We start from the raw sequence: 12086 nt of genomic DNA on the forward strand, positions 1-12086 counted from the left end.
TTTTATGGTACATTTGTAAAATCTTTGCTATTTGTACTTCTATATTTATACTCACTGGGAATTCCTCTAATAACAGTGGTGCATGTGCATGTGTTTGTTCTTGTCCGCCTCTGTGCATGCGTAGCACCCGGCGGCTGCTTCTGCGCATGCACAACCATTACCAGGGCGTGACATCACTTCCGTTACGCTTTTTCGTTACCATCAACAAAATTTGCCCCATCAAAATTCCCTACGCGCCACTAAAGAAGTTTCACTTCAAAAACAAATAGGATTTTTCACGTTTTGCTGCTGTACAAAAAAGTATAGAGAAACAAAAAACACATTGTTAAAAATAAGTTTCAATCCCTGCCCAGACCCTTTTGAGATGTGTCAAGTTCCTTAGTGTTACTGTTTTTATTTCTTCAGCATCATGCCCGAGATCATCTAAACCGCCATCGCTAATAACTAGTGTCACATATAAGAAAAGTAGAACGGGGGAAAAATAATAATGCTTTTTTCACATTTATTTGATAGTATGCCGTAAGCTTTATTCTTCATTATATAGTATGAAAAAAAGATATTGGATAAAATAATAGTATAGTAAGTTTGAGGTTTACAGCACATTGAAAGGGCACCATAGCAGTTTAAAGGTTGGGAAACACAGGGGCAGGGACCTCATTAGGAATGTGCACCGCATGCGCCAGAAAAGTAACCAACTCCAGTCTTGAAGGGCCACCAACAGGTCAGATATTCAGGATATCCCTGCTTCAGCATAGGTGGCTCAATCAGTGGCTCAGACATTGAGCCACCTATGCTGAAGCAGGGATATTCTGCAAACCTGACCTGTTGATGGCCCTTCAAGACAGGAGCTGCTTACCCCTGCACTAGAATGTATAGGACTATATGTTCTGCCCACAATACAAAGTGACCCTGCATTTGTCGTTCTTACAGACGGATGAGTCCAGCAGCACTGGTAGCCCATCGAAAAGCTTTTTTCCCAGAGGTCTGCAAAATCAACCATCCAGCCCTTTGTCAGCCCCAGTGAGGTCAAAGCATAGCCCCGGATCCCCCAAAACAGTGTTTCCTTTCCCCTATCAAGAGTCTCCACCTCGCTCGCCACGTCGTATGAGCTTCAGCGGCATCTTCAGATCCTCTTCCAAAGAGTCTTCTTCTCCCAGCCCAAACCCATCTACCTCACCTGGCGGCATCAAATTCTTCACAAGATCAAGGAAAGGTAAGGCCATTACACACATGCCGGTTTTTGAGAATGTAGGCCAAAGAAGTCTAAGTGACCTTGTTTCAGTTCTGGTCGGGGAATGGTTTACAGCGGCCTCTACTGCTGAATGGTCGGCTCATGTGCATTTCATTGTGCCAGTATCAAACTCAGATTTCCCATTTCCAATGGGCTGGGGGGTGGGGGGGGGGGGGAAAGGGGCAGCTTGTGAATTACCGGGAGGTGCAAACAAGATGTTAGATTCCGCGGTTCTTCAACTCCTGGAACTTCGTACAGTCTCTTCTCTATCTTCATTGTCCGGCTGGCTCTGTAGAAAGCGACAGAAGGAGCTTGATTATAACTGAAGAGTAAGCAGGAAATAGTTGGGCTATATTTATTAAGCGGTGTTATTCCACAAGACACTTTCAATCGCTGTAGGGCTGCGCTTATAGTGACGGCGACAGCAACGCGATGTCGCGTCAAAACAAATGCATTGCCGCTGTCGCGTGCGCTTATAGTAAGCGCTACGCGACGGAGTGACGGCTTGGTCGCGATCGGTGGAAGTCATCTCAATTTGATTTTTCCAGCGACCGCAGCCTGACGTCGCCGTCACTTTGCCGGCACTATAAGCGTACCCTAAGACAACATTATAGCCAATTCACTTGAATAGGGTGTTTTACCGCTTACTAAAAATGGGCCTTAATGTTAGAAGGTTTTTGCCTTCACTTGAATTGAAGTTATTGCATATTTTGTATGTATACTGTACACACACACACACAGTCAAAGTAAAGATAACAAATACAGGTAATCGGAGTGCCCATATACACATGTTTGGGCTTGTAATACTGATAAAAAATATTTATTTATAAATATAATTTTTGTTGAGTGCAGTGCCTATACAGGAACTATATATACATTTATTTTTTTGTGACAAGGTGCCTTCCTTGTCCGTGCTCTGAACCTCTCTGTAAGGGAATCAGTGAAGGAGTATGTAGCTTTTCCTGAGGTTTATTTAAAGTACAGGGATCCTGTGCTTAGTTGCCACCCAAATTGGGCGCTGGCCCTTTCACTGAAAAAAACGAAACCACAAAACGACAGCTTAGTCTCAGCCTGCAGTCATGTTTCCCTGGTCTGTCTCTGCCTAGTGAATAAGCAGGTCGTTCAAACTGAGCCTGACTCACAGGACTGTAGAGTGAAAAGAAAAGTTTTTATTATACAATCAATGTTCCTGTTCGATCTACAACCTTTAACAAAAGCTCAAAAGTAAGCTGTGACAGTGGTGCTACCCTGCAGCTGGTTTACTGTAGCTCACACTGCTAGAGCTGCTGCCCGGAATAGAAGAGATTGTGGGTTCTGATCCTGTTGGGTCCAGCACCAGTACTCCCTGCCTCACAAGTTGTGTTAATTTGTCAATAGAAGTCTTATGGAAATCTTTTAGGAAGTGTGCGTTGTGTCATTTAAATATGCTTTGCATATCCTATTAGCATAGTTCCCTGGTATCTACTGCAAGGTGTGCTCCTTTTTGAGCACGTGTCTCTCCATATGTTGTTTGGATGGAAGTTTGAGGGGATATATATAGTTCTTGGGACTCCGCTAAAATGCGTCTCTGCCTGTCCCTCAACCTCGCCATATCACAGGGTTTGGGCAGATCAGAATTGTAAATTCGTTGGTAGATTTCACACAATCTGCCTATGCGGATCGTGGGAAATTAGTGCGGATTGAAAATGATAGAGTGGATTTAGGAGAATCTGCACAAATTCGTTTTGCCTCAAATCCGTCGAGAGTCCATGAAAAATCCACTGATCGGATTTTTGTAAGTTCGTCGATCACAACATAAAACATGCAAGCACATGTATGTAAAGGAAATCTAAAATTTTACAATCAAATTTTCTCCAGAGGATATCGGAATCAACAATAACACACAAAGATAAACCAATGGCGCAGTATCATAAGAGATGGTTTTGAGATGTAGACTTGATATAGACTTGACAAATCTCTACTAATATTTGGCAAGATAAGATAAGGCAACACCCTAAACTGTGGCAAGATAAGACAAGGCAACATCCCAAACTGTGACAAGATAAGGCAAAATCCTAAACTGTGGCAAGATAAGACAAGGCAATACCCCAAACTGTGGCAAATCCTAGATGGATACGCCTGATGGGTGCTGGTATTTTCGAGGGAAAAACAAAATTTTGCAGATGGATGGTATGGACATATAAAACTATAACATGCGTACTCACATTGGGTACATTCTTTAAAACATATAAAAAGACTCCAGGAAAGAGTAACTCGCTCTTGGAGAAATGGAAAGTCACCAAAATGTAGTAAACATATTCATTATGTTCAGCTAATTTGTGTAATTTACGTTTAATTTTATGTTTGGAATACCAAGATGGCGGAAAAGAACAGAGCTGGTTACAAAATATATGAGAAAACTAGAACTACGTTCAATGGGGAAAAAATTTAATATGTAAGATTCACGGCACAAATAATAGTGAATCCAAAAACAATAAATGATATAATATGAGAATAACAACATGGAATTTTAAAAGTTTAAACTCTCCAATTAAGGTGGAATAAGCTACTAAGACACATACAACGATTAAAGGCAAAGAGGGTAGCACTTATACAGGAAACCCACCTAAATAATGAAGAAAGCAAAAAGCTTAAAAGCTGTTTCTACTCCCCAGCGGTAGGAAAAAGAGGGTTGGCAATCCTTATAAATAAAGCCTTTCCATTTGAATTAATAACAACTGCGGAAGATAACACAGGACGTTCAATACATTGCAAAATATAAGTGTTCAAGACAGAATTAGACATATGTAAGGTGTACGGTCCTAATGAACAGAAAAGGGAATTTTACCAGAATTCCACATAAAATACATTAAAGGATAAGGGAACAAATGTGATAGTGGGAGGAGAATTTAACGAAGTAGGAAACACCCTGTTAGATAAGTCTTAAAAGGGGACAAAAACACAAACCAGACAATCTGGGAAATACAAGAGGCACTAGGAGTCACTGACTGCTGGATAGTGTTTAACCCGACTGAAAGGGATTATACTTTCTATTCGCAAGTACACAACACCCTCACAAGAATTGGTTATATATTTGCCAGCTCTTATCTAATATCCCTATGACCAAAATAGAGGATATCGTAATATCAGACCATGCGCCAGTCTGGATAGAACTAGCAGTAGGGAGTAAGGATCATAAGGATAGAACATGGAGATTCCCATCACACATGTACAACAAGGAGAAATTCAGGTCTTTTACTGTATATTGAACATATAGCGCCCATGTAAGGTGAAAACAGAGCACACCAAAAGGAGGGTAAACTATTTTGGGAAACAGCCAAAGCGGCACTTTAAGGGAATATTATAGCATCCTGTATACTGTGTGAACACAAAGCGGAACAAAATAGAAGAGTTTGTCAAGTCTGTCAGAGAACATAATGAACCATTTAGAGACTTCAAACGTGATCCCTCACAAACAGAAAAAGAGGAATATATAAGGAAAATAAAGCATGTGAATGATGGTTCCAAAGAAAGGAAGCCAAGAGAATGCAGTATAGAGGCCCGAATTTGTATACATTTGTAAACAAGGCAGGCAAATTGATGGGGAACCTAGGAAGGAAATATATGCACCCGAATCATATTCTAAAGATATGAAAAGACAATGGGGAAATGACTGTAGAGCCTAAAGAAACCCACCTGGTGTTTCAGGGATTTTATCAAAAACGTTATGGGAAAAGGGGGAAAAAATGAGGAAGCATTAAAAACCTTTAGGAAAAGGATTAAAATATCGGTTATCACGGGGGAAGAAAGGCACAAACTTAACAAACACATATCAGCAGAAGAGATATTGAAAGCGATAAAGCATCTTAAAAATGGAAAAGCCCCTTGGTTCAATGGGGAATTCTATAACATTCTGGGAGCACAAATAGTAGAACCATTAAACGTAGCATACAGAGAGATGGGAAAAAGAGCGTACACTATAATTTTGCATAAGAAGGGTGAGGGGTAAGGACGTGCTGAAACTGGAATCATAGAGACCTAAAAAATACTACCCAAATTTTAGCAGACAGACTGGCTGAACTTTTACCAAAATTAATACATAGTGATAAGGCTGAATTTGAGATAGGGAGGTCAGCAGTAAAAAATATTAGAAGGGTAATTGCGTCTATTAGTTGGACAAAAAAAAATACAAAAAACAACAAAACAATATAATTGTTAAAGTAGATGCGGAAAAGGCATTCGATAATGTCAACTAGGAGCACCTTTTTGAAATGCTACAGATAATGGGAATAACAGAATCATTCTTAAAGGTTATTAGGGCAATGTATGCAGACCCAAAGACCCAAATTATGGCAGCAGGATTGATGTCGCAGAAATTCAAACTCCACAAAGGAACGAGACAGGGTTGCCCTCTGTCACCCCCTGCTCTTTAATATAGCCATTGAGCCTTTAGCAGAATATTCAAGGCATATGGAAACATAAGGGGATAAAAATAGGAGAGGCAGAAATTAAACTCTGTATGTTTGCAGATGATTTACTGTTAACGGTATCCAACTAAGAGGAATAGTTAGGAGATATTCATCAAGTTATGGAAAAATTTGGAAAGTTTTCTGGATTCACGGCAAAAACAGAGCTAATGATACTATCTAATAAAAATAAATGGTGAGTATTGCTAGGTTACTACACCCTCTGCAAATGCTATCTTTATTAATAAAACACAAAGAGGTAATAGAGTAGAACAGAGCGATTAATAGGTTTATGTGGAAGAAAGGAAAAAGCAGAAACCTTATATCTGACAAACGATACAAGAGGGGTACATTTACCAGATATCCGAACATATAACCTAGCATGCATTGCAAGACACATAGGAGATTGGGTACTGGAAAAAAAAAATACTACTCAGCATTAAAAACCGAGCAACAGATGGCCCACGATTGGGGGGGGGGCGGGGGCTCCTAGAACAACTCTCCCACCTGGGATATCTCCGGTTACCCGGCGCACGTGGGACAGTCGGCAGACAGGAAAGTGCTGTTCTTCAAGTGTAAAGTGCTGAATTCTCTATCTTTACATCATCCGACACCTGCAGCTAACCTCGGGAAAGTAAATACTGTTCCGAATCAGAGGAAAGGGCAACAATGCCCATATATTGTTTCTTTGTCTATGTCCAAACTATAGATTCAAAGTGAAATAAAGTAATAATAATAAAAATAATAATAATTAAAAAAGGGGAAGTTTAAAACTGGCCTGTCTCTTTCCTAGACTGTCAGCCAAAATGTGGTCGGTGGGTAACCGAGGCAGCCAGGGGGTCACAATTAATATATATGTTGCTGTAGATAGAATGGCATATTTCAGCCTGTTGGCAATAGAAGGTTCCTGAAAGCAGTAGCAGGAAGAAAGGCCAGAGGCGGCTGTCATGTTTTGCTGGGGCACTGGGTCGGGCTACCCGCCATACAGTAATTGGCATTCACGAAACTAGCAGATGTGTAACGCAGCCTGATGGAATGTGGCAGCTTCAGTGGCCCACGTTAATCCGCTTTATGAATGGAGATCCTTTGAAGCACAACCCCCCCCCCCCCCCTCCATCAGTAATAGATTTTAAAGCAACAACCCTACGAAGTTATGTGCAATCTGATGTCCAAGAAAATGGAAGCTCTCATCCGAAGAATGAAGGGACATGTAGCCAAAAAGTGTCCAACTCCAGTCCTCAAGGGCCGCAGGGTCGAAGAATGAGCCACCTGTGCTGAAGCAGGGATATCCTTAAAACCTGGTTTAGTGGTGTGATGGTGCTCAAAAGTGCTGGGACCGTATATATGTGGTGGAAGGGAGCATAAACTGGGTATTAATAATAAAGTAGTAACAGTGCTAAACCTTTAGGGGGGCACTAAGGTTACCCTGAAGGTTGGGGTAGGTTGCCCAAGGACACCCTCCCCTTCCTCATTGGGTTAGCCCCAGGTAATTTACTCACGATACTCAGATCTCCCAGAGCCTCCCTTCCAGAGCGTGCAGCTGTAGCAGGATGAAGAGTCCAAAAGCAAAAGTGTGCAGCGCACAGCAATAAGTAGAAGGAGCAGGTCTGGCAAACGAATCCTTTATTGACAAGCCATAAAATCAAGGGCAGCAACCCTTCTACGCGTTTCGTGCTAGTGCACTTTATCAAGAAGTGCCATACACGGTGTAACAAACAATTTAAATACAGCTGACTGCCGTTTTTCGCGCCAAACAGTGACGTCACGTGACGTCACTGACCAATGAGAGTCGCGCTCATCGCGCATGCGTCCCGCGGCTGAGCACTGAAGAACTCCCTGCCCATACCAGTCTTGTCTCAATCTCAGGGAGACACGCACCTCTAGGGAGCTCACCCGATACAGAGACAGACCCCTGGCAGTGGCAAGAGAGACTCCCCAGTCCCGTCGTCCGGCGCATGCGCAGATAAGGAACTAAACTAATAAGTACTGGATTCCCCCGTTCCGGCTATAGAAAAGTGCATGTATACCACTATACTGATATAGCTAAGGGTTGCTGCCCTCGATTTTATGGCTTGTCAATAAAGGATTCGTTTGCCAGACCTGCTCTATCTACTTTTTGCTATCCTTAAAACCTGACCTGTTGGTGGCCCTTGGGGACTGGAGTTGGTCACCCCTGATGTTGCCCATCGGGACGTGGGTGCTGTAGGGATTTCCGCTTTACATGACTGAGGACAAGCACCTGAATGACGTCTCTATTTAGTGATGTCCTGAAATATTATTTGAGAAAAACAAATAATTTCTGGGACCCTTCAACATCAAGGGGGAAGTTTTAGGACCATACTACCTAACGTTCCCTATATATCAAGGCAAAAGGAGTGCAATTTGGGGAAGGGGGGGGGGTGGAGAAACGGAACCAGCTGTATCAAATAAAAAAAATCACATCGAAATAACAAGAAATCTAATTTTTCTTACCACATTGATATAGGATTTATTTGCTTTGATCCATCTATACAAGAGCAATGTTTTGCCCCAGAATTGCCCCACTTTTGCCTTAATGCACAGGGCCCCCAGGTGTTTAATTGTATTTGTGAAGTAATAATGATAAGGGAGTGCAGTATGTGATAAGAACGGGTTTCAATTGACTCAAAGAAAATGAGAACAATGTTATGTTTACACAGGGCACCAATAAGTCAAATACTTTCTAAGGAAGCCAATTACATTGATACATTGTTTCCTTTGCTGTCTCAAATAAAATCATCTTAAAGCTGCAGACCAAGCAGTATCCCATATTTGTGTTTTTCTTTTAAAATAAATCAGTTCTGTACTATGAGGAAAAACTTGTAGCATTTTTTTAATAACTCTGAATTTAATTTTTAATGTATTATAATGTAACAAGACTTTTTTGTTTCTATAGCAACCATTTACACAGTCACATCCCCTTCCTCTACTGAAACTGGTTCTGGCACACCCCTTTTTGAGCCCTGCCCTCTCTCTCTAGCTGTGCACCAACTGTATCTAGGGACTGCCTAGTCACATGGTCTTCCCCACAGAACTTTGCATCTTTGGTCCTCTTCTGCTGCACTGACAGTCATTTAGTGAACCCCTGAGCCGAATCTTTGCAGATCGATCACAGTAGAACGGATCGATCGGCAACTTAGCTAATTACTTATCAGTGTGTGGATTGTATTGATGCAAATATTAAAGGGGGGGGGGGAGTTTAAAAAAATGGCAGCTTGAACTGCTGCTTTAAACATGTTCACTTGCAGCAGGTTTGATAATTGGACAAATGTTTGATTTAGACTTTTTTTGCTGTTATAAATGTGTTGCTGGCGCTTTGGACACTAAGGCCTCGGACACGCTTACCGCTGGCGTGCTGAGGCGCGCTGAGGCTCAGGGAAAGCGGGTGCTTTCCCTGGCCTTGCGGTTGCTTACCGCACGCGCTCTCAGCAGCCGTCACGGGGCGGTCCGGGGGTGGGCGCTTCACTGGCCAGGGGCGGGCCAGTGACATCATGGAGCTGGTTCGCCCTCATTGGGCGAACCGCTCACTGTGACTGGCCTGTCTCGCCGGCAAACGGGGGAATTTGAAATTCCCCCAAGACCTGCGCTTCCGCAAGCGCGCGGAAGCGCAGGTGAGCCCATACTAAAGCCGCTCTAATTGCGGCTGTAGGGGCTCAGTGCTGAGCGGGAGCGCGCCTCAGCGCGCTTCCACCAGCAAGCACCTAACATGTCCGGGGCCTAAGGCGTTCACGGGGACGTTCTGGTGTGAGGAGTTACATCACCGCGCAGATGCTGGGGCACATGGGAGCGCTTGGTCAGCAGTTCTGCCCCGAAAACATCGAAAGAGAAAAAGAAACCGGTAACTGGAACCTAATACCCACCGATCTGGAAGGGAGGAGGAACGTCCGGCCAGCACATTCCTCACCAGCCTATTTATACCAGTCGAATAAAGGCAGACGGTCATGTTTGGGGATTGGGAGTGGTTACTGTCGACTACTGAAAATAATCTTCTGCACTGCACGGCGATATCAAACATCTGCGGAAAAATCCAAACCCTGGGGGGGTTATTCTCATATCAGAAAAACAAGTCATTTTCTTGCTCAGCACTGTGGGAATTTTGCAGGGAAGTTGACATTCCAATGTTGGTGCCTGGGGCACAGGGGGGCATAGAGACTGGCCCAATGCCACGAGGAGAGTTGATACTGGAATTTGAACCCAGTCCAGCCGCTGCACATTACACATTAGCACTGAGCTACTCCTTCATCCTTAGGCTGCGTCCATAGAGCCTCAGCCCGCGCTGACGCTGAGGCTCGCCTGCCCGCTCAGGAGCGATCCCATGGGCTGGCAGGCGAGCCAGCATGCACGATCGGGAGGTGGGGGGAGGCGTTGGGCCAATAGCCCGAACGCATCAACGTCACGGCGCCGCGACGTTGATGCTGCTTTGCTGTGATTGGAGGTTTTCAGCTGACAGCGCGCTGAGAAACAGGCTTTGCTGTGGCTGAAAATCCCAACTCCTGAGCACACCTGCGGACGCTCGCGTGAGCCCCCTCTAAAGACATCCTCATTGAGGATGCCGGGACTCAGCGCGGAGCGTCCGCGCGGCTCAGTGCGGCTTCCCTCGCTATGGACGTAGCCTTTGTTTTGAGACACCCTCGCCCTCTGCTAGCTCTGTTGATTCACCACTGCCGTCTAACTCACAATAATAGAGGTGTAGTCACAGCTAGGACCAACATACATGTTTCATGCCTATTATAAACTGGAAATTAGCTAGTTAGAGCACCGTCAAAGGAAAATGGCCAGGAATAGTGCAGCTCGCAAGAGGCAGATTCACTGATTTTTTTGTAACTTCTCTCCTCCATCCCCCTCTCCCCAATAATTGGGCTAAATCAAGCTGAATAATAAGGAGCAGGCTCAGAGGAAAAGGTAGAACATTATGTGTTGCACGTTTCCATGTGGTATCTACGTGTTACTAATGCATAAATCGTTTGCTTCGCTTCTCTGATTTAAAGAAATATATACATTTAAAGCTCAAAGTTTATTGAAAGATTTTCAGGACTGATGGGATACAGAAATAAAGAAACAAACAAGGGTGGGGACCTGATGAAGGAGCCGGAGAGGTTCGGAAGCTTGTAACATGTCAACTACTTGTTGGTCCAATAAAAAGTATCATACCCCCTACTCCCTCTCTTGTTACTACATGGAAGAAATAAAGACGGGAGAGGGGGTTATGAAAGTACAGAGTTTACAACCTAGATCTTGTAAGCAGTATAAACAATGCAGCAGGAGCCAAGTCATATCCTCTCCTGCTGGCCCATAAGGACTGGGGGGATGGGGGGGGGGGGGGGGAAGGAGGGAGAGTGAAGGGGGAGGAATAGTGAGATGGGAAAGGAGGGGGGGGAGTTTTCTCATTTATAATGCAGCATAGAGCATTACAGATATTGTAGTGCTTGTTTAATAAGATTGTCAGGGTAAATATGGAAGAATTTCCAGGAGGGGGGTACCCTTGTGAACCCCTAGAAATAGATTACCACAATCTGGTGGAACAAGGTTTGTCGCCCCCCAGTGGTGAAGAGGCCTGCAACTTTTCCCAGCTCTTTCAACTCTTCTTGAACAGGTTCTATAAACGGTGCTTTAGGTGCCTACATGCTTGTTACTTGTCTGTTTGAAGGCCACCTGCAACTTAAACCATGCACTTTCCTCTGGGGATAGGCAGCCGTCAAATACCACCTGTATGGAAGGAACACTGATCATTTATTGAATAAGCGCCTGATCATCCTACACTTATCGGAAAACTCCAATTGACTTGAGATGGAGTTTTTCCAATCGGCAGTTTCGGGGCTTATTGAAAAATCAACTTAAAGTCAGGGTTCCCTATTCCAATGGTTAACTTTCTGAGTGGAGCCTAGCTAGATTAGTGGGTTCAGTCTCACGCGTTTGGTATTATTACTGAAATGGGTTGAATTGGAAGGTTTTGCTTATTAACAGCTAGTGCTTCATTCTCTGCAGCAATGATCTGCCACGTCCGGTTGTCTCTCACTCACTAAATTCAGAAGACATAACATTTTAAATCCATGTAATTGTTTGGTCCAGAGCTGCCCCAACCAAGGTTCGGGTCTAAGGTTCTGTGGGTCGTGACATTGGGGCTCACCTCCATACCTATACCCCAATGCTTTGTGTTTGTTGCGGGTACGATCGAGGCACTTGCTCCTTTTCTAGGGAGGGTTGGGCTGACCACATACTGTAGAACCCGATGTGGAGCCTCTTCCACTTCTGCCATCCAGGTGTTAGCCGCGCCATGTCATAGTTCCTGCAGCAATGGCATGCCCCCGCGAGTGCCCGGAGGTCCTTGGAACTGCAAAGGTTAATGGATTCTTAAAACACCTGGTTAGGAAAGCTGAATAATGGTAAAAACG

General features: G+C 43.9%; 1 protein-coding gene across 2 annotated transcripts in view; it reads left to right on the top strand.

Moving 5' to 3' along the window:
- Positions 1 to 12086, top strand: part of PRKAG2 (protein kinase AMP-activated non-catalytic subunit gamma 2) — a 354869-nt gene that overhangs the window by 150431 nt on the left and 192352 nt on the right. For both annotated transcript variants that reach the window (XM_075587891.1, XM_075587892.1), the window contains exon 3: positions 931 to 1213. In XM_075587891.1, the coding sequence (XP_075444006.1) occupies positions 931 to 1213 (283 nt within the window). The remainder of the gene's footprint in view (positions 1 to 930; positions 1214 to 12086) is intronic.

This window comes from Ascaphus truei, chromosome 2, assembly GCF_040206685.1.
Source record: "Ascaphus truei isolate aAscTru1 chromosome 2, aAscTru1.hap1, whole genome shotgun sequence".
In the NCBI taxonomy this organism is placed as follows: domain Eukaryota; kingdom Metazoa; phylum Chordata; class Amphibia; order Anura; family Ascaphidae; genus Ascaphus; species Ascaphus truei.